Here is a 23,458-nt window from a genome sequence, read left to right on the forward strand (position 1 = left end):
CACTGTACTCAGGAGTGTTCAATGAGATCTTCAGAGAAGACAAGTGCAAAATGTTTGAGAACAAGGTTTACAGCTTCATTCATCTGACCGTCCAGGAGTTTCTAGCAGCTCTTTATGCTCATCTGACCTTTGCCAACTCTGGAGTCAATCTGTTGGAAGAACAGCAAACAGAGTTTTCAACAGAAACGTTCCACCAGAGTGCTGTAGAAAAAGCCTTAAAGTGTCCAAATGGACATCTGGACATGTTCCTCCGCTTCCTCCTGGGTCTTTCTCTGGAGACCAATCAGAATCATTTACAAGACCTGCTGACAAAAGCAGGAAGGATATCAGAGAACAAACAGGAAACAGTCCAGTACATCAAGAAGAAGATCAATGAGAACCTGCCTACAGAGCAAAGCATCAACCTGTTCCACTGTCTGAATGAGCTGAATGATCACTCTCTAGTGAATGAGATCCAACAATCTCGGCGTTCAGGACTTCTCTCTACAGAACGCCTGTCTCCTGCTCAGTGGTCAGCTCTGGTCTTCATCCTATTGTCATCAGAAAAAGATCTGAATGAGTTTCACCTGGAGCAATACTGTCTTTCAGAGGAAGCTCTGCTGAGGCTGCAGCCAGTTATCAAAGCTTCAAAAGTAGCTTCGTAGGTGGATTTATTTACTATTACAAACACATTACTTTATTCAAAATAGGATGGAATATAATTTTCTTTTCTTTCTTTTTTTTACCTTTTTAGCCTGGTATCCTGTAAACTCTCCACAGGAAGCTGTGAAGTTCTGTCCTCCATCCTCAAATCTCCATCATGTCTGAAAGAGTTGATTCTGAGTTGGAATGACCTGCACGATTCAGGATTGAAGCTGTTGTCTGAGGGGCTGCAGAGTCCACACTGTAAACTGGAGGAACTTGAGTAAGAAACAAAAAACTTTAGCTGTGTTTGTGAGTGTTGTTGATGCTCATGTTCTACAACAGTGTTTTTCAACCAGTGTGCCGCGGCACACTAGTGTGCCGTGAGAGATGGTCTGGTGTGCCGCGGGAAATTACCCATTTTCACATGTCTAAAACATTTACCCTCACTATCAGCTCTGTGTTCATCCAAACGGGCCTGGATGTAAACCTGGTAGATAGTTTGGAATATGCAAGATCGTAAAATACCTTTTTCTTTGATTCTATAAATGACTCTTTAATCCGAACGATGTTGCCGCAATCTGGCCGCTAAACAAGCTCTCTTTTCAGAAAAGTCCCGCCCCCTTCAATTGTCTCCGCCAATCATTGTTGGAGGCTTAATCACATGTCATCAATCTGACCAATCAGAAGTGGTTAACGTCCTCACTTCCTTGTTCCGATTCGGCTCATAAAGTCTCTCAGCTCCAACAAAAATAACAGCTAAAGCTCGCGTTTAGCGGTGGAGCTTCCAGCGGGATCCGACGTCAGAGAGTTTAAAAAGTGAACAAAAGAATGAAGCTCAGAGACTCGAGTATGCCCGGAATCCGCGTGAGTTCATGCACTACATCCCCCATGATGCATTGGGTTAAACCAGTGTTTCTCAAATGGTAGGGGACGCGGGATAACCCGGGATCATACCTTTTACATTAGTTAAACAATTGATCGGAGAACCGTTGGTGACCATGATATCCACACAGAGAGAGAGGAAATATTTAATTAAACCTCAAGAATTGCGATGGAAAAATATTTAACAGGGATGAAAAGAAACGGAGAGAAAGAGAAAGTGCGCGCTGGGGGTTGGGGGGCGGGGCTTACACGTGCAGCAGCGCACAAGCAAAACAGGGAGAGAGAAAACAACACAAAACGTCAAGAAAAGTAGAGACATTAGAAAAGAACAAAAAACTGGAACCATTTGACTTTTCTTGATAGTATGAAGGAACAGAGTCTGGAGGAATTGTATATATGTAAATATATATATATATATAAATATATATATATTTTAATTTTCTATATATGTATATATTCAACAACCAACAGACACCTGAGAACTGAGAGAATCTTCTCTAAAACCGAGCAGATCATCACTGACAGAAGAAACAGATTACATCCACAAAGCTGAGACTCATTTGCCTTTCTTTATGCTATTGTGAGTAAAATGTGGTTGCAGAGTTGTCTGTTGTTCACTTCAAATGTGTTTAAAATGAAAAAAGCTTAAAATGCGTAGAGTTAAATAACTGAAGAGTTAATAGCTAGTTAATAGTTAGTTCTTTTATCATTTATTTTTTACATTTTATCTTTAAGAGATATATAACAGAAAATATATTTACACTTTATATGAATAAAAACATGTTTACATTATGGATTTTGACCATAATCTTATATAGTATTTTATAATAAATTAAATAAAGCAAAAAACAACCTAAAAAAGTCATTTGGTAGCCAAAAGAACATCTGTGTTCAGAGAGCTAATGCAACAAAATAAATTTTTAAGAAGAGCCAGAATTCCATCACTATTGTGGAGTGAAACAAGGAAAGACCGCTGTTTTTACTTGTCTGATAGATATGGAAAGATTCTTATAAAAAGAATCATAAAAAGTAATTTTTTAGAATATTCTTTAAAAAATGTTTTTGTCATTATTTAATGATATTAAATGTAGACTGTTTTGAAGAGATATAAGTTTAACTTGAGCAAATTGACTAATGATAACGATGATATTTGCAGCAGAAAGTTGTGTGTGTGTGGGGTGAGGGAGTAAATTGAGATTGAGAAACACTGGGTTAAAGTGACAGCACCTCTGCACTGCAATGACGCTTCCTGATTATTAAAAAAAATGAACACTAGATTGTGGAGGGACTGTACATCACTACAGACTAATTTTGTTTACCTTTTTGGATGCTAGTGTGCCGCGGGACTTTTTTCATGTAATAAGTGTACCTTGGCTCAAAAAAGGTTGAAAAACACTGTTCTCCATCACTAGAACTCCATTTCCTGCTTCTTGAGTCTGTGACATCTCTGTGTCTCCATGCTGTGAACTATTCTTTAATCAGCTCTCTAACACAGAGCTGGCAGTACTGTGTGAACCACGTCGTCTCCAGAAAGTGAACGCTGCCTTTTGTAGCTGGGCTTTCTTCAGTCCGTGTGACCAAGAAAGAAGCTCATCACCGGCAGCACGTATTTCGAAAATTATGTGTGAACTCACTTTCACTTTCTTATAAAAAAAAAAAAAAGTGCAACATAACAACATTTGGGGACGTGTCAAACGTAGAAAACACATTTTAACACGTTTAGGACCGCGCGTATTATATGCACGCAAAAAACGGTTTTGGCGTATATTATACACGGTATTTCCCAAATCGTGGCATATGTACGCATTTTACTGAGACTGGGCTGCTCTATAAGTTTTTTTCCTTTTAAACACATTTGAAGTGGACAACACAAAACTCTGCAACCACAACACAAAATACAAATTAAAGTGTGCAAAATCAATAAATAAGAACTTTATTCACAATAACGTTAATAATGACAAAAGAGTCTCAGCTTTGAGGATGTAATCTGGTTTCTTAATGATCTGCTCGGTTTTAGAGAAGATTCTCTCAGTTATCAGGTGTCTGCACAGGTTGGTTGTTGAGTTATATATTATTTCCTGCAGACTTTCTTCCTTCAAACTATCAAGAAAAGTCAAATGGTTCAATTTTTTTCCCATTTCTTCTTTTCTAATGTCTCTTCTTGTTTTTTTACATTTTGTGTTGATGTTGTCTCTCTGCCTCTCCCAGCTCGGTTCTTGCACTAAACCCCCTCCCCCCAACACACACAAAATAAAATTAAATAAAGTTTCATTTGATGAGCTAATCAGCTAAATACATAAATAGAGAAGTTTTAAAAATATATGATCAACCATTACAAACAAATTACTTTGGATCCTAAAACGGATACAATAATAATTATTTTCTTTTTCATCTTCTTTAGTCTGTATAGATGTAACCTCTCCACAGGAGACTGTGAAGTTCTGTCCTCCGTCCTCAAATCTCCATCATGTCGTCTGAAATATTTGGACCTGGGTGAGAACGACCTGCAGGATTCAGGAGTGAAGCTGTTGTCTGAGGGGCTGCAGAGTCCAGAATGTAAACTGGAGATTCTTGGGTAAGGAAACAGAAAACTTCAGTTGTGTTTGTGAGTGTTGTTGGTGCTCATGTTCTCCATCACTAGAACTTCATTTCCTGCTTCTTGAGTCTGTGACATCTCTGTGTCTCCATGCTGTGAACTATTATGGCAAGCCGATTTATCATTTAATAGATATCCCTGATATCAGCCTGCTAACTTGTAATGCCAAAAGTACAACTAGTTTACTAGTGGAACATTTTTATGCTTACTAGTTAACTAGTAATGTCTAAAAATGTGCACTAATTTATTAGCGAACCATATTTTTGCTTACTAGTTAACTAGTGACACTCTCAAAAGGACGCCAGTGACAAGTAAATGTTCTACAAGTTCACTGGTACGGCTCCTGTAAAGCTCACTAATTAAGTAGTGCGACCAAAATACTGCACTAGTTTACTAGTGACATGCAATATGCAAACTAGTTGAGTAGTGAGACGTATTTAAGTCTTACTAGTTAACTAGTGACAGATAAAAATGTCACTAGTTAACTAGTGCAGTGCAAAAAGCCCATTATTTAACTAGTGAGCACAATATTTTCTTACTAGTTCACAAGTTAATTCTTATAAATGTCACTAGTGAACTAGTGAAGAACTTACTGTCAGCTAGTTAACTAGTGATTCAGTATGCTAATATGGAGTGGTGATGTCATCCTGAAAAACTCCTCCTACTGGCTCTGCAGAAAAGCTCAAACCAGGGTTAACCATTTCAGTCCCAGTGTGCTCTTACTGTTGATAATTACAGGCCTGAGGGCTTTATCATTCTTTCAGAATAAAGGGAAATGTTGTGTTGCCATCTAGCAATTTGTAGTTTGGTTGAGGGTTATATGTTGTTAAAATTAAAATAAATAATAAAAGCTAAAAAAAGAAAATAAAAAGAGTTAAGTTAACGAAAATTACCGAAAACAACAACTTCCTGTTGCCCGACGCAACTTCTGTTTTTTGCCGCTGAATTTCCGGCTTCCAGTTTTACACAGTCAGAGCTGGCGAAATGCACCATGAGGTCAGGGATATCTGTTGCCATCCTCGTTGAAGTTCTTGTACAGCAATGCCGTAAGTTTTTATATTTGTTCATAAACATTGAAGACAATTATTTTTGTATTATTTGTGAAGAAAGTTTAGTTTAAGGGTCGATAAAACACTTTTATTTCTGCGTATTTAAGGATTGTTTTTAAGTGAACATCTTCTATATTTGTTTTCAGTTTTCACCATTTGGACAGGAAATTAAAATCTCTGAACATCCCCCGTGGTCCTGGTCTTTTTCCAATGGTTTAACTGCATGTTCCAGTGGAAACATAACAAATGTCTTAACATTGCATTGTCAGTGTTAAAAAGTAAACATTTTGTCTCAATGTGATTTTGCTTTGGGAATTTTTAGGTTATTTTATTATTATTATCAATTTAACAATTAAGTACATAATGTATTCCAATATTTAAAAAAAAATATTGACTATTGTGGATTTTTGTTTACTGAATAGAAGGGTACAAACAAAAGTGTCCACATCGCCAGACAGAGGATTTATTAAATGAATATTTTGATGCACTGAAGGGGTAATTATTGAATCATGATGCACTGATTTAAGTTGTATTTGTGGATCAGCTTTAGTTCACATATGTAATGGCTCACAGATGCTCAGTTTGTAATTAAACGTTTTTCCCCCCAATTCTTCTCACCACTTGTTGTTGGTAATGCACAGTTTAGCTATTTGTCATAAATTTTTGTCATCCATAGAAAACAAGCAGGAAACGTGTAGATTACTTATAGGCATTTAAAGACCTGTGTTGTTGACGATATATATATATATATATATATATATATATATATATATATATCAGTGGTGGGCCGTGCATTTCACACCTAGGCCTTCAGTAGTGCTCCATCTGAATCAATCCAACCCTCATTAACTATTTTATGGCAATAACACTTCTAGTGCAGGTACAGCTGCCACACACACACCAAAAGCATAAAAAATAACCTGATAAAATTTCAATATTATGTAGGGAGATAGCAAAATTTTACTCACCAAAAATCCAGATTATTTAAACACAAAATCCATCCTTTCTATCCTCAAGAAGATTTCAATCACTCTGTCGTGCAGAATCCATGCGTTTCGCAGATGGAAAGTGTTCCGTGGCTGTGATAAGCTGGAAAATGTTCTGGTATTCCTGAAGCCTCTTGTGGTCGAGGAGGGAGACAAACATCAGTTTTTGTGATCTTGAAATCTGGTCTGTGTCTGGAAAATAATATTGTCGGTAGTGCGCGCGAGGATTTTGCGCTGCACCTCTTCGTGAGCTCGGAGCGCCCGTGGTGCGTTCAGGGGCCTCGTAGATTTCCTCGTATCAGCTTCTCTCTGGCTCAACGGAGTCACGGAACTCCTTTACCCGTGCCAGACAAAACTGTGCCACAACTTTACCCAGACATTCATTTTCCACCAAAAATCAGACGATGAGACGCTTTCCACTGGCAAAATCTTCAAACCTGACACGCAGCTCCTCGGCACCTGTGTCCGTCACATAACGCAGAACCAGAGCAAGCTGCGAGCTGTCCAATCAAGGCTCGTGAAAATGATGACGTTTCCGTGCGCCTGCTAGCTGGCCTTGCAATGGTCTACTCCAGATCTGATTGGTTGAAGCAACAGTTTGGTCGACAATTATTTTATGCTACAGGGCCCGCAGAACTGATTGTGAAGGCCTTCAGGCAGATTTCTTTGACCCTAGCAACAAATGGTGCTGCAATGTGATTGGTTAATGCTTAAATAGGAAAATACACGTCTGGAAGCAGCGCAACCAGGGAGACAGCAATGAAAGGACGAAGACAGAGCATTTGGAATTATAGAATACGTATTCACAGAAATAAATAATAATTACTATCAGTCTGTGATTCAGATATTTTTAGGCCAGCAGAGAAGGCCTTGCAGGCCCTGACGGCCCACCACTGATATATATATATATATATATATATAAGTCACAGACGTCCAACACATTGTTCTTTTCCTCATATCTGCTGCTTTATTTAATAAACAAAAGTAACTTCTCTAACAGCTTCTCACATGACCTTAATAATTGAAACATATAACTATAATACCTTTATTCCTTCTACAAGAGGATGTTCTCCAGTATAAAAAAGACATGTCTGAGACCTACAAATCTAACTAAGCTGAAATATGATCAAAATATCACAACTAAAACCCTAAAAAACTAACAGCCACTGTCATGCAGTGGCCCTCTGAATCTCCAGTGTGGTTCATTTTGCCATGTGGTGTAGCCTTACTTTATGGAACACAAAAAAACTATAAGTCATTAAAATTATAGCTGTCATTCTGAACTCTGATCTGCTTCCTGGCTTAAAATACCTTTCTGAACCAATTCCAGCTTGAACAAAAAGATTGACCTTTCTCTGTAGAGTTCTGTTGCTCTGAAAACTTTCACTGTCCCCTTCGAGGCAGATGTCAAAACGTAGGTCAACGGATTATTATCTACTGTGAATTTAGAGCCATACAAATAGTCATTAATTTTTTCAGTAACACTCCACTTTAATGCAAGGAATACTCCAAGGCCTGTGGTGCTAGCATTAGAGTGCAAGATGTAAGGTTCTTTTTGGTTGGCAAATCCGAGTACTGGGGCTGTTGTGAGTCGGTCAATCAGCGTGTCCAATGCATGCTGACACCTGGATGTCCATTGTTCCTTGAATGGGTGTTTAGCGTTGTAACTCGCCATGAGAGCTTGCTTCTTTGTTTGAAGGCGATTCGAACTGTAGCCTTTAGTCAGATCATTTAGAGGCTTGGCAATGGCAACATAGCACTGGATGAATCTGCGGTAATAACCAGTGAATCCTAGGAACAATCTCAACTCCTTCAGCGTCTGCAGAACCGGACAGGTTTTTAGCGCACTTTTCTTCTCTGGATCTGTCTCCACACCTTGATCTGAGACAATATGGCCGAGATAACGCACAGATGTCTGAAAGAATTTGCACTTCTCAGGTGACAACTTCAGCCCATAGTCTTTTAGACGCTGGAGTACCTTCAGAAGCCAGTCTTCATGTCCTTCCAGAGTGTTGGAGAAGATGATGAGATTATCCAGGAAGACAAGGACCTTTTTTAGGTGTAAGTCACCCATACACCGCTCCATAAGTCGCTGGAATGTACTGGGCGGGTTGGTTACACCTTGTGGGATCCGGTTGAACTCCCAGAAGCCCAGTGGGGTCACGAACGCCGTCTTGGGTTTATTTGCTTCAGCCATTTCAATTGGGTAATATCCTGCCTTGAGGTTAAGGACACTAAACCAGCGGGAACCAGTGAGTGCTGAGAATGATTCCTCCAGATTTGGGAGTGCGTAAGCGTCTTTTATAGTGTTGAGGTTCAGTTTAGGATAGTCTATACACAACCTCATATCCCCATTCTTCTTTCGGACAACCACGATTGGTGAAGAAGATGGGAAATCAGACTCTCTTATAACTTCTGCCTCCAACAGGATGCGCAGCCGAGCTCGATGTTTGAATGGAGTCTCGTCGTGAAGACGAATGTGATGTTTGACCTGTTCTGTTCGTCCGAAGTCCAGGTCATGATGAGAGAATACCTCTGAAACCTGGTTCAGCTTGGAGATTACTCTGTTTTTCCACTCTGGAGGTATTGGAGAATCTCCAAAGTCAAATATCATTTTGGTGTCAGATGTCTGGTGTGCGTTGATGAAGACACGCTGAAGCAGGATCTGAGGTGACATGGTAAGCTCTGCAATGACAGACAGCGGCATAAGTGTGATGGTCTGATCTGATTTATTGGTGATGATGATCGGGAGCTTATATGGTGAGTGTCTTGGCAGTGTTATCAGCCAGCTCTTTACACAGACTCCACCACGTAATGGCGTAGCTGGTTGTTCTAGCAGAGCACAGTTGACGGCTGATGGTGGACAGGCACAGCTGGATCCTTCAATAATCATGATGTGGCCGGCTGGGATTCGGACAGATGTCTTACTGGCCAATCTCACAATTAATTTGCTGGTCCCATGAGTTTGCTGGTGCCAGAGCTGGAGCAACTGGAACACTGCTTTAGAGCCATGTTGAGATGGTTGATAGCTGAAACAAAGTTTCCAGGTGCTGCTTGTAGAATGGCTCCAGAATGTTCATCCCCACCAGGATCTGGGAGTTGATCCCTGGTCTGACATCTGGAACGACCAGAGCAAGGGTGTGTACATCAATGTTTGCACCAATGAAATCCTTTGGAAAGGTAGCCGTCACATCAATATATCCTAGATATGGCAATTCTTGTCCGGCGGCTCCTTCAACTTGCAACAGCTCACACAATGGCATCACAGGATGGTTTGAAAAATATTGTAAATTGATACAGGTATTGTTGTCACTTTGGATCCAGTGTCGAGTAAGCATTGAAACTTCACACCCGCGATGGTAACTTGGCCTGTACATCTGTATCCAATCAGGCCTCTCGGCAGATAGGTCTTTCCAGTGGAAATGGAATGGGACTTGGTGCTACATTTCACTGTTGGCTGCTTGTTAGGACATGGTTGGTCCTCCACAGTTCCTGGTTGTCCCTCAACAGGAACTCGCTCTAGTTTAAAGAATAGTTGTTGTGAGGGTTTCTCAGCAATTTCTTTTGTTTCTTTGCAAACTGCTTCCTTTTCATTGCTACAAGTGTTGGATTTGGGCCATTGTCACAGTGGGTTTTTATATGTCCATCTTCACCACAATTGTAGTAGTAACCGGCCTTTGGTCCTGCAGGTGAAAGATGGTTTAGGAGGTATACGCCCATATCGTTGGCTTTTACTCCTCCTCTCTTCGAAGCCAGAACAAGCGCAACTTGCAAGTGTTGCAAGTATGCAGATGACTTCTCACCACCGTCTTAAAAAGTCTCCATGAACTTTGCATACAGCTCATCTCCATTCTGAACAGTTACATAAGCAGAGTCCAGGATCTGCAGGTAAGTCTTTGGCGGAGTGTCTGGTTTTAGATGTTTCACCCTATCTGCTGCTGGTGGGAAGAGGCTTTCAATTCTTCTTCTTGATCTTTGTAAATCCGAAACTGCAGGATCTTGAAGCAGCAGGTCGACACTTGAGCGCCATGTTTTAAAGTCTGTTTCATGCTGAGGTCTTGGAGTTCGGCCTGAAAAAGAACGGAGTCTCACAGTAGAAAGATGTGCTGCGCCGTCATCACCTTTCATTATGTGTTCAACCACGTTGCGTTGAACCGTGGGTGGGTTCAGATCAGGCTGTGGTGAAGCTCTGGGTGGGATACTGGAAGCAGAATGGCTCTGCGGGATGTCATTCTTCGTATCGTGCTCTCCTGCTCCTGTTGCAGCCTATGGTCTGTAGGCGATGGTGGAGGGCATCTGTATAGATGACGCAGCAGGGGGAGGCGATGACATCACTTGGTCACTGGCATCTGGCTGGAGCTTCACAGGTAGTGTTTGGCTGAGCTCGGTGACAGACTGGCCCAGCAGAGACATCACCTCTTTAAGGACTTCCGCATAGTCCTGCCCTGTAATTATAGCCAGGTTTTCCAAATCACTCACTTAAGTGTGCATCTTCAGCTTCCCTTCAAGTTCTGAGCACATGTTAGAAAGATCACAAATATCATATGATCCTTTACTATCCTCGCAGTTATAAGTGTATGGTAAAACCTCTCTCAGCTCAATTAACGTGCCTTCAGATAGAAACTCAACCACAATCATATCTGAGAAAATGCAGTCAGACTCAGAAATAACTTCAACTTTTGAGATTTTTCCATACTGGCTCAGAAATGCAATAACTTCTTCATCCGATTCAATGTTCACTGAATCTTTATGCCATGTTTCACCAACACTTCCATGTTTATAATGCAATGTAAAATCACTTTTCACAAAATCAGTTCCGCTCATGCAACCCTCCTGGCTAGCTCGCCAAGTTTTATGTAGCATTTGTGTTGCTAAGTTAACACACAAAGATGTTAGTGAATGGGGGTCAGAAGTCTAGATTTCGTCTCAAGGAGGGAGCAGCTGGAGACTGAAATTAGTTGAAGCTTATTTTATGATTAAATATATACAGTGAGTGGCCATTTAAATATACATAAGTACAAAGAAAAGGAAAAGAATAACAAAACATTTCATATTGATTTGTTCGAGTCCAGAAAAGTTCAGGTCATTGTTATTTCAGCAGTCTCAGAATCAAAGAGAAGGGAAAATAATCCAGCCCCAAGTTCAATGGAGCAGTGAGTCCCTTGAATGTGGTGTGTGTTACCACCTCAGTGGGAGCAAACGAGGTGGTGTTTAATGGGCTACAAGGAACCCCCTACCGGCCCGGTGGAAGGCTGTGGTTCTCCAAATTTACTGCGTCTGCTGATCCGGTTTCCTTAGGTCTAGCTCGCCATCATGGGTCTGGCCTGGATAATCAGGACCAGAGTTTCAAATCAACACGTGTTTCCAAAGTAAAACCAGAGATCTCAATCAAATACTGTAAATACACAGTGCTAATTGCACTATTATCACTTTTAGGCACACTAGAAAAATCAGTGATAGCAATTCATAAAGCGCTATTGTACCATAACAGTTGATACAGCAAATAACAAATCACATTCAGACTAGAAACTGTAAAATACCTAAATGAGTAAGTCTCAAGTCATCTGCCGAAGCAGCTAAAGTGCTTCAGACTGCTAGAGGGCTGTAACCATCTTCATTCAGTACACAAACAAATAAATACATTCAATAATTTTGGTTCACAATTAATAAATAAAAGCAGACAAAACCACTACATGAATAACATTTGGCATTAACTCACAGTGCAAATCAATGTTAAAATGTGGCCGAAACAGGCAGAAGGATTGTAAAAGGGAAGCTATCTTCCTGTTAATGTGTGAAGTGGCCAAGCTGCGTTAGCATAACAGGTTGACTCACCTAGTTCCACCACAACCACACGCTCTTTTAACAACTGCATTCTGTTGCTTGGCTACATAGAGGGTTCGGTTCCTATGACATAACACGCACTGAGATAAACAACAAACAAAAATGAGATGAATTACAGCGTGAACAGCTACTACAGACAGACCTGTTTCGCTATCAGCTTCCCCATCGCTTCCTGCAACACTGTTTTCTTATAAGCGTACGTGATTCGCTGCTCCAAGTCACGTGGTGCTGCGATGTCACGTGACTATTTTAACATATTCCAGGCAGCTACACTATTTCTTTTTAGCATGCAGTGATATCCTTGTGTGTATGTGGTGGTGGGTGGGGGTGGGGGGTTAAGGAAAACGGTCATTCATACGATTACGAAGATTACTGGTTAAATTGCTAGCAGATCAAAAAACATCCCTTACTCAACAAGTGACAACATGAACATTATTTAGTTCTTATCCTGAATTGAAATGATTCAAATGTAGTACTCTGCAGATATTTTCTCTGTTTTACAGCTGCAGCTGTGTTGCTTTTCTTGCAGAAAATGTGTTTGTAGTCGGCGTTTGCTTGTAGGAGAACATCAACTTCTGTCGCCGGAAGTATGAAACTCTAAAGTTGTTTGTTCCTGTTGCCATGTTGAATTGTGCTGTCTTTATCCTTTGATCAGGGCTTTAATAGTCCCGACACTTGCACCTGATTCTGAGTCCAACAACTTCAAGATGATTAAATCAACCCTTTTCAGCAGTTCAATTCAATTCAATTTTATTTATATAGCCCAATATCACAAATTCAATTTGCCTCATTGGGCTTCATGCCTGTAGTTTTTACAGATGCACAGATGGAGTCATAAAATATGCACAATAGGTAAAAACTAAACAGACTATAAAGAACGGTCATCCCTGTCCTTAGACCCTCCCTCGCGGTAAGGAAAAACTCCTAAAAAAACCTGAGTCAGGAAAAAAAGAAGAAACCTTAGGGATTCCCACATGAGGGAGAGATCCCATCCCAGGACGGACAGGCGATAACAGAACGGTTAAAGAAAAGTTAGCTGCTAAAACTGCATATATGAGTAGAGTTCATTCATATAGAGCTGAGGGACGAGTGATGATTAAGTCCATAGTCCAGATGAAGCAGAACTGCAGTCCGCTTCAGTTCTGAAACAGAAAACTCTAAGTTTGAGAATTTTGAGTCCATGGACTCCGAGTTCAGGTTTGAACTCGGAATTTGTTGAACCTGCTTCTTGAAACTGACCCCTGGTGTGCTCTGTTTCTCCCTCATGAGCACAAGGTACAGAGCTTCACAAGTATGCACCTCCCCCTGTGCGCTCGTGGTTTGCACACAGCTCTAAGCTTTTATTATCTCTTCACAGTAGCGGTTTTAGGCACAGGCAATATGGGCAGTTGCCCGTGGCGCCAATTCAAAGGGGGCGGCATCTCAGCGTTGGGAGGAAAAAATAATCGGCACAGCTATGATTTTCTGCTACCTGTTATGTTTTGACCAGCCTGAAGTCAGCAAATTGGCGCCCACTGCTGGTGCAGGCGCCCCTGTCGGCTGAGAAGGCGACGGACAGGTGTGAAGAAAAAAGGTAGTGGTGGAAGGGTCACTTCAAAGATAAACTCTTTCAGTTTAACAGGTGAGTCTCTGTTCTTCCTCTCTGAGGCTCAAACACAATCAGGATGGAGTCTGCTTCACCCTCCACTGTTGGTCACCAATAACATCCATTTTAAAGTTGATTGGATTTAATTGTCAATAAGCCGTGTGCGAGGTGTGTTCAGGGGCTACGTGGAATTTCAGCACTTATGCGCTTGCATTAAGAATTTGCTATTGCTGCATTCAAGTGTGCTGGGGATTTCTATCATTTGCTCACACTGACCTCAGCAACACAAACACACTCATTTAGTGCTCCATTTCATTGTGACTCACAACCACAACACACTGATCAATATTACACCCAACTATGCAAAAATGTTGCATATATTTTTAAATATTCATGTTTTTATATGCACAACATTTAAAAAAACAAACAACTTAACAATAAGATAATAATTATATTGTTCTTCAATAGTTTTAATCTTTACTCTTCTGTGATTGTTCAAATCACAAATGTTTTTTTCAAAGTCAGTTTCTTAAAAAATGGCCAAGATATTAAAAAATGACTAGAAATAAACTTTAGGGCATGGATGAAAAGTTGATGCTTTCCTGAGTGAGGAATGTGTTCATCAAAACGTTCAGAGACAAGACAGTTAGTTTGTTAAAACAACATTAAATGTCTAATTATTTTTAATTTTTAATTATTGTTAGTGTTTTGAATATTTAGATATAATATTAATATTAATATTATATCCTGCTGAGGGGTTGAGGACCTTCTACGGCCCTGTCCAGCTCTCCCAGAATAACAAGTCTCCTGAAATCTCCTCCATGTTCTGGAGATTGTGCTGGGAGACACATTAAACCTTCTTGCTGCAGCACGTGTGGATGTGCCATCCTGGAGAAGTTGGACAACCTGTGCAACTTCTGTAGGGTTAAGGAATCTCCTCATACTGCCAGTAGAGATAATTATCAAGCCAAAATCAGCACGAGTGGAAAACCAGCCAAAAAACATCAAGAGGGAGAAACTTGAAATGACCTCCACATGTAACACCAGTCCTGTTTGGAGGGTTTTCTAATTGTTTCCACTGAAGTGCACCTGTTGTTAATTCCATGAACACCAATACAGCTGAAATTGATTAACGAGGCCCTCAGCTGCTTAACCAACAAGAAAATTATCAGACAGGTTTAATTCAATTCATGCCAGGCCCAATAAAAAAAGTGTTTTATTTTAATTTTTGTGAGCAGTGTAGTATGTTTGTATTAGGGGTATAACAGATCACGGATAATTCATGGCTGTAAGGATCAGAAGCCACGGTTCGGGACATGTGTGTACTGCGGATCACTCCAAACCCCACCCCCAGCGAGCGCACATACCTCATAATTTCTATCAATTATCTGTTCACATTGAATGGAATTGTCGTCAAATTCATGTAAATTCTCTTTGTTTTGACAAGCGCTGAAGTAACAGCTTCATATCTTAAAGTCTGTTCACCTGAATCTCCAGCTGCGTGTGGGAGGAGCTTCGCAAATATTTTGATTTTAATGTCAAGGTAAAAATAATTCTTTATTTTGTTTTGGAAACATCGTCTGCAGACCCCCCTTCCTCTTAATTGAAAATGGTTCGGTCCTACGAAAGCAACCTTTAATGTATTTTGTAAAGAATACAGTGAAAGGATTTGTATTTGGACCCCAATGAACACAGGCACCGAATGTAAATAAAAGGTTTACTTGGCTCAGGCAGAATGAAGAATTCTGGTCAGCAGGGAGCGTACAGGCTTTGGCGGTGACATCTCGTGAGCATTGACCAACAGATGGAGACACAGTGGAGGTGGAGGGGTGTACGGCAGAGGGCTGACCTTGAGGGTGGTGTGTGAGGATCTCCTTCAGGTTGTCCGAGTAGGATGAGGAGGTGGCAATGGTGCTGGTAAAGACTCATGGATAGGAAAGTTCCAGTGCAGGGAATTTCTCAGATGCAGATTCACAGGTCCGTTCCAAAGGTTCTCATGAACAGGGCCGTTGGAAGAGTTGAGACAAACTGACACAGACTGCAGGGCAGCAGCTCCTAATAAAGAGAGGTGAAAAGGTGTTGCTAATCACCTGATTAGCTCCCCACAGACTGTGGATGAGAGAGGAACACAGCCTGGCATACAGACCCTTTAGAGGAATAGAAAGTTGACCATTTTTTGGATGGTATATCAGACCTCTATTTTACTATGAAGTTTGTTCAGTTTATCCCTTCTGCTCTCCTTGGCTTGTTCCCATTAAAAGTGGGTCATCTGGACCCCACAAGACAGTGAGTGCGTTGAACTTCTTTTATCATTGATTTTTGAGTTTCACTAATGTATTTTACAAAACAAACAAAAAAAGATTTATTTCATTTTATATAGAATAAATAATTTATATATCTGACATTAAAATAATCCCAACAGTAAACTCAAGAGGGGCTATGGAAAAAAATAAACATTGCCTAAAATATAAATGTGCAAATCAATGAAAACTCAAACTAAATGAAACTTTAAACATTAGTGAACATTAGAATTTGGAGTTAACCTCCTTTGTCTCTTGAATTTTTTCATGGTTTGGTCGTCACCAGGCCGTCAATATCAGGATTCAAATCCTGTGTAACAACACATTTCACAATGTCATTCATGTGTGCAAAATACAGTGAAATGTCCAAAAAAAATTCCTGCTTTGGCTGCCTGAATTCTTTGGCAGAGCCCAGTCTCAGTAAAATGCGTACATATGCCACGATTTGGGAAATACCATGTACAATATACGCCAAAACCGGTTTTTGCGTGCATATAATACGCGCGGTCCTAAACGTGTTAAAGTCTGTTTTCCACGTTTGACACGTCCCCTGGTGGAGCCGTGAGCATCACAGACAGCCCCACAAATGAACAATTTGCTTTTCTAACCTTAACCATAACCGTAATCCTAACCTTAACCAGGAACGACGTCATTTAGAAAAGAGCCGGAGGATTTCTGACCACGTGACCAAAACGAAACCTAAAAACTCGTGCATATTGTACGCCGGCGCAACCTATCCTCTACCATTGCGTATCATATGAACGCAAAAAGCGTGTTTGGCGTATATTATACACGGTATTTCAGAGTGCAAAGTCGTGGCATATGTACGCATTTTACTGCGACCGGGTTGCTTTGGCAACACCTGCCTTTGTCCTTCCCATTGAGAAGACACCATCAGTGACCAGACTGACATGACATGACCAGTTCACTCCCACATTGTCCAGCGCAGTAACTAGAGAGGTGACTATCTCACCAGCTGTTGTCGTGTCCATCATATGAACCAAGCGGATTTAAACTCTGCTGTGATGGTCTCATGAGCACCTGAGGCTGCTGACAGTTATCAAAGCCTCTAAACAAGCTTTGGAGGAGGATTTATCAACCATTAGAAACAAGTTAATATGGATTCTAAAATGGATACAATAGTTATAATTATCTTTTTCATCTATTTCAGGCTGAGGCTGTGTAACCTCTCCTCAGGAAGCTGTGAAGCTCTGTCCTCCGTCCTCAAATCTCCATCATGTCTGAAAGAGTTGTACCTGGGTGATAACGTCCTGCAGGATTCAGGAGTGAAGCTGTTGTCTGAGGGGCTGCAGAGTCCAGACTGTAAACTGGAGACTCTTAGGTAAGGAAACAGAAAACTTCAGTTGTGTTTGTGAGTGTTGTTGGTGCTCATGTTCTCCATCACTAGAACTTCATTTCCTGCTTCTTGAGTCTGTGACATCTCTGTGTCTCCATGCTGTGAACTATTCTTTAATCAGCTCTCTAACACAGAGCTGACAGTACTGTGTGAAGCACGTCGTCTCCAGATTCTTCATCCTTCACTTCCTGCTATGAAGAATGTGGAGTTCTCTTCCTGTTCAAAGGATTTAGCAGTTGGAAAATGATGTCCACACATGGAAAGAAGTGACAGGAAGAAAACTCCATCAATGTGGAGCTTTCAGTCAAGTTGCTGTTTGTTCTTCACATTCTAATTCATCTTTTCTGAATTCATTTCCTGCTTTAACACAAGATCATAGAAAACACATTCAAACTAAAACTACATGTTAAAAAAAGTTTTATTTTACTTTTATAACAAAAATCATCTTTATAGAAAGTATTCCAACATAAATGAATCTCAGGGTGTGATGCAACTGGAAAATTCGTTAGGTTTGGTACGAGTCCACCAACTTGTTTCAGATTGAGTCCTGAAAATTGTGTTTTGTCTGTATTCAGACTGGCGCTGTGGAAAATCCTGTTTCGGACCAAAGTTTGTAAACAAAACCATGTGACTGAGTATCTCTTCTGTGATTGACCAGGAAGTACGAGGCAGGTCAAAAAAACAAGAGAAGGTTGGAGGAGCAGCACTTTAAAGTCCTCATCAAGATGGTTTATTTATCAAAACTTTATATTTTGATTACCAGTTTTGAATGTCAGGAACAACAATTTTTACTTGTTAGTTTGATACGATGGAGATTTGCTGCAAGACGGTTACTGGCAAGTAGGGATGTCCCGATCCGATCACGTGATCGGAAATTGGCTGTCACATCCCGATCAGCGGCCCGATATTTTGCTTTCATCATACTAAAAAAGTGCTATATTTTAAGAATGCAACTTTATAAAATTCTTCCGGTTTGAAGTCTATGACCAAAGACGACCATTTAAGAGTGGTCACGTGACCATAGACGTACATGTCATGACGTTTTACTGATGTAAAATGCTTCGGAATACGGCAATAACAGTTCGAAGGGATAGAATGTGCAAAAAAGATGTCGGCTGTATGGACTTTTTTCACCATTGACGAAAATGCAATTGCAAACTGCAACACGTGCAAGATTAAAGTTTCGAGAGGGGGTAAGGAAAAGGCTGCTTTTAACACGACAAATCTGATCAGACATCTAAAAAACAAACGTCCGCAACGTTACACGGAGTTCGCTAAGTCATCACAGCCACCCAGAACAACACAGCCTACGCTACTTCAAACACCCAGAAAAAAGAGAAAATGCCGCACGATGGTGAGAAGGCTCTAGCCGAAATCTCCAAGATTTCCCAGATGATTGCGATAAGTGACCAACCATTCGCCTTCTTAGACAACCCGGGGCTCATCATGTTACTGGACTTCTTGGAGCCCCGTTTTGAGATGCCGTCTCATCACTATTTCACGAAGAAAGGTCTGCCAGCGGTCCAAAAGAAAGTTAAGGACAAACCTCTGGGCTTGCTAAAGGACGTGCCTTTTATTTCGTTTACCACAGACATTTGGAGTTCGTCTGTTGCTCCAATGTTGCTGTTAAGCCTCACCGCTCAGTGGGTGGATTCTGCTTTTGTTTTGCGCCATGCGACCCTGCACGCACAGGAGTTTCGAGGATCCCACACAGCTGAACGAATCAAAGAGGCTGTGGAGAAAATGCTCACGAACTGGGGTATTGACAAACAACGAGTCCACGTCATTTTGCGGGACAATGCAGCGAACATGAAAAGAGCCATGAGTGAGATGGGAGTACGGAGTGCAGGTTGTGTCGCGGACTTATGCCAACTTTGCGTGCACGAAGGTGTACTTGCTCAACGTAGCGTCACAGACACCCTGGCCATTGCGAGGAAGATAGTGGGTCACTTTAAACATTCCCCTCTGGCATACTCACAGCTTGAAGACATCCAGACAGAGTTAAACATGGATATTAAGCGCCTGCAACAAGATGTCCAGGTAAGATTAATCTCTGCAACAGATTTGACTATTTTTGTTGTTATTGTTTGACTATGTCTTGCTGTTTACACACTACTACTTGTGCAGACTAGATGGAACAGTAGCCTCTACATGCTACAGAGCCTAATGGAACAAAAATGACCTCTCAGCGTTTATTCCACTGAACGCACACTACCAGCTGTTCTGACAGCTTACCAGTGGGATCTGATGAAGAAAGTTGCAGATGTGCTCTCCTCCTTTGAGGAGCTCACAAGGGAGGTGAGCAGAGAGGACGCAACTGTAGCGGATGTGATCCCTGCCATAACAGGTAATCGTATTTCTATTATATTGTTTAATATTGTCTTTAATTTATTTCTTAGTCCTCAGACGTATTTTAACTGGTGATGAGGAAGATGACCAGGGAATTAAAAGCATGAAGAAAAACCTCTTGGAGGCAGTGGAGAAGCGCTTTGCTAGCAGTGAAACTGAGCCCCTCTTCTACATTGCCACTTTACTTGATCCCAGATACAAAGATTGGTAAGTACAGTGAAATATGGTAGACTATAAAAATGGTCATGCACAGTAAAATCATTTTCAGATAGTTTTAACCAAGTAGATACATTAAATTTATTTCTACTTTGGGTTTTTTAATTGCATATAGTCAAAGCAATTATAAGGCTGTAACATGTGGCATGTCTTAAAACATTTACATATTTTTATTTTAATTTTTAGCTTTTTAACAAAGTCAGCTAACCTGACCCTGGCAAAGGAACATCTCATCCAGGAGCTGGTGAACAAAGAGGAAAAAGCCAGGGCTGTTGTTTCAGAGCTGCCGGCCCTGACACTAAAGCACCATGGGTTGAGGCATGCAGCACCTTGGACAGTGGATTTCAGGAGATCTTGAAGAAAGACAATCTGTGTCCCGGTCCGTGAGTAGTTCGTCAACAGAAGTGGAGGTCTGCGCATACCTCTCTGAGCAAACCATCCCTAAAAGAGATGACCCACTTCGCTATTGGAAAGAATGTGCTCTTCAGTTCCCTTCCATGGCTGCACTTGCAGCCCAGTATCTCTCTGCCCCTTGCAGCTCTGTACAGAGTGAAAGGCTCTTCAGTTCTGTTTCCAATATTCTTGATGAGAATCGGAACAGGCTCAAATCAGAAAATGTTGAAATGTTGGTTTTCATTAAAAAAAACATAAAGTGTATCCTTTAAGCCACAAAGGGCTTTGCTTTATGACACTGTTGCACTTTTTGCTAATTTGTTTACATGCCAAATTGGCAATTTAAGTTCAGCTGCTTTAATATAATTTAAATTTATGTTGCATGTCTTATCCATTTTCAGTATTTTCACTAGTTAATGGTGAACAGTTTTTGTTGAAATGTTAATACTTGATTGTTCATACAAGATACTCAACAGAAGTTTTCTGTTATAATGTTGCACTATTGCTTGAGTGTTCAAGCTACCTCTAAGAGAAATACACTGCTTTAATGTTAAATAACAAAATAAAGGTGTATAAAATTAAACTGAACAACATGCATCTTTTATTTTACATCTGTTCACTTTTTAAAAATGTGTTATAAAAAAATCGAATTGGGACTCGGTATCGGCAGATCTTTAAAATCTAGTGACTCGGAATCGGATTGGGGCCAAAAAAACCTGATCGGGACATCCCTACTGGCAAGAAGACTGTCTGTGTGATTTAACTCAGAGCAACTGCAGTACCGAGGAGATGTTGGATATGAAGGTAGGATGGAAAGTATTTATGACATTAAGATTGTCGGGACAACAGTGAGAAGCAACATGGATCACGTTAAACGTTGTTTTAACCAGCCTGCATTCACCCGACCAGATTTCAATGAGTTACTGTGTCTCATCGCTGAACTACACACTAGCTCTTAGGAGGAGGATGTCGCAGCGGCGCCTAGTGAAAAGATTGATCCAGCTGGATTTCAGATCTGCTCGGCTAAAATCTGCTCTCAGGTGCAGGTGTCTGTTCACTCTGTGGATCGCCTCTCATAACAGCAGCGGGCGGGACTTTCGAAATGCGACAAATGCTGAGTTTCTGAGATTCTTTGATAATGCCAGTGGTTGTTGTAAAAATTAATTAATCTAATTCAGTCATACCCTCATTGTTGGGACATACCATCTTTGGGGTGTACCATTCTGTTTATACCCATCATACTTGCATGTTGTTCTAGTGCATGTGTGCGTTTTCTGCAGAAACTCAATTTTCCTCCCTAAGTCCAAAAACATCATTCATAAGTTCATTGGTCACTTTATATTATTGCTAGGTATGTGAGTTTGTGTTTCTTTGTATTGTCCTCCAATGGTCTGATGGACTGGAACACCCCACCACCACCCACACCCCCACCATCCAATAGTTGTGTTGACTCTGACATCGCCATGACCCCAATCCGACGGAATCATAAAAAAACGATGGACCAATCAGCTCACAGCTGCAGTAACAACACTGACATGTTACAGTCTCTGCAATAAAATAGTCTGATCCAGTTTTTAATTATAGTCATTTAAGTAAATCTGTTTACATAAACAGATGTGACATGAAACAAAACATAGCAAAAAACAAAACAAACAAAAAAAACCAACAGAAACAATTTATACTGAGCTTTGGAGGCAGTTTTGATCATCTAATAGTCATGATTTTATCTATTTGCTAAATGAACTCAGAGTTGACATTTGTCTTATTGTTGTGGGAACTGAGTTCTAAGTGTGAGATTCCCTGTAGGAGAACACAGCCTGAATAAAAGCGTTTTTCCTGAGGGGAACAGTACAGTTCTGACTGGATGAAAAACTCCTGTTCTAACCTGATTCTTTTTTCAGGTTATCAAGCTGCAGCTTGTCAAAGGTCAGCTGTGAAGTTCTGGCTGCAGCTTTGAAGTCCAACCCGTCCCATCTAAAGGAACTTGATCTGAAGGATAACGGCTTGAATGGCTCAGATTATGAGCAGCTGTTTGACCTGAAGAAGAGTCCAGACTGCAGCCTGGAGACTTTGAGGTCAGTGGATTATTGAGTCTGAGTTTATTCAATGGTTCAAGCATGCATGGTCAATTACAACATACAAAATTGATGGCGCACACAGACACACCACAATATTTTCTGTTGGTTGTTGTACTTTAAATTTTCTTCATCTTAATCTGTGACCTGTTATATTTTCATTGAAGAGTTTTTGAATGGTATAAGGCAGTGATTCTTAACCATAGGGCCGCGGCCCAATCTCGGTCCACGAGCGCCCCCAAGTGGACCACAAAAAAAAATCTGTTCTGAACCTGTGGTCCGCGAGGGCCGCGGACCTTAATGCAGCTTACTACCACTTGGACGTTTTAGTTTCGTACCGATCGAGCTGCTATAGAGGGGGGAGGGGGCCGGGTTGGAGGAATGGCATCATGGTGGTGGTGGGGGATTGCGAGCTCCATTAATTGCTGACAAACCACGTCTCGCCCTGCTGAAGTTTCCCGGGCAAACGCTAGGAGATCCGATTGATGGTAAGACGTACAAATGTTCTCTCTGTTAACCCTCTGGAACCGATAGACGCCCTCATGCATCGGCTGTGCATCTGTGAGATTAACCTGATAAAACTCTTGTCTAAAATGAACTTTAGCTTTTTTATGTTCTGTAATTAAGGAATAGTATGCCCCTTATCTGTATTTTTTGGACAAAATCAATCTTTTAATTTAATAAAAGGGGGGAAAACGAATTTGATCTGACGGCTGCAACGCAGAGCAGGGCAGCCGCGGTCGAGGGGCGGAGCGAATCGGAGCTGTCCGCTATTAGAAAACCCAGGTGGAGACTCTTCAGGGGTTGGGGGGCTCTCCGGGGGTGGAGTCCCGCATTGGCCCTCCTGGCGGAGTGGGGGGGCTGCTCCTTTGGCTGGGCTGGGGCCTGTACTCTCCGTGTTCCTGTGCCTTCCTGCTCTTGGGTGTGGAGGGCCTCTGCGGCGGTCCCGCGCGCCCCGGTCTGGGTGCTCGGTGGGATTGCCCGGCGGGCGGTCTCTCTCCGCGGCTCCATGGCGGGTGTTGGGGGATCTTGGCTGCAGCTGCTGCCTCGGCGGGGGGTCTTGGCGTGGGGATGGCTGGGCGCTCTCCCCCTGAGTACATTCCATCACCATCCACCTCAGCGAAACATAAACACACACCTGAGCACAGGTGTCAGCTCACCTTAGCACTAACCGTTTGTGTGACAGAATGAAAGTCTTTATC

General features: G+C 41.3%; 1 protein-coding gene and 1 non-coding gene across 4 annotated transcripts in view; both read left to right on the top strand.

Annotated features, from left to right (window-relative positions):
* Window positions 1-20: 20 nt before the first annotated feature.
* On the top strand, window positions 21-1,280 carry LOC118597882 (NLR family CARD domain-containing protein 3-like). The gene is made up of 2 exons (XM_036217462.1): window positions 21-640; window positions 734-1,280. The coding sequence occupies exons 1-2, from the start codon at window positions 51-53 to the stop codon at window positions 906-908; spliced, it is 765 nt and encodes a 254-aa protein (XP_036073355.1). The 5' UTR covers window positions 21-50; the 3' UTR covers window positions 909-1,280.
* Window positions 1,281-3,913: 2,633 nt separating this feature from the next.
* LOC112151142 overlaps window positions 3,914-23,458 on the top strand; it is a 21,380-nt gene continuing 1,835 nt past the window's right edge. The window contains exons 1-5 of one of the 3 annotated variants that reach the window (XR_004949877.1): window positions 3,914-4,081; window positions 17,038-19,263; window positions 19,351-19,570; window positions 19,623-19,779; window positions 19,975-20,772. This is a non-coding gene — a transcript (uncharacterized LOC112151142). Of the gene's footprint in view, window positions 4,082-17,037; window positions 19,264-19,350; window positions 19,571-19,622; window positions 19,780-19,974; window positions 20,773-22,082; window positions 22,257-23,458 lie in introns of those variants that run through there. The other 2 variants (XR_004949879.1, XR_004949878.1) reach the window with 2 other exon arrangements.

This window comes from Oryzias melastigma, linkage group LG20, assembly GCF_002922805.2.
Source record: "Oryzias melastigma strain HK-1 linkage group LG20, ASM292280v2, whole genome shotgun sequence".
NCBI lineage: Eukaryota > Metazoa > Chordata > Actinopteri > Beloniformes > Adrianichthyidae > Oryzias > Oryzias melastigma.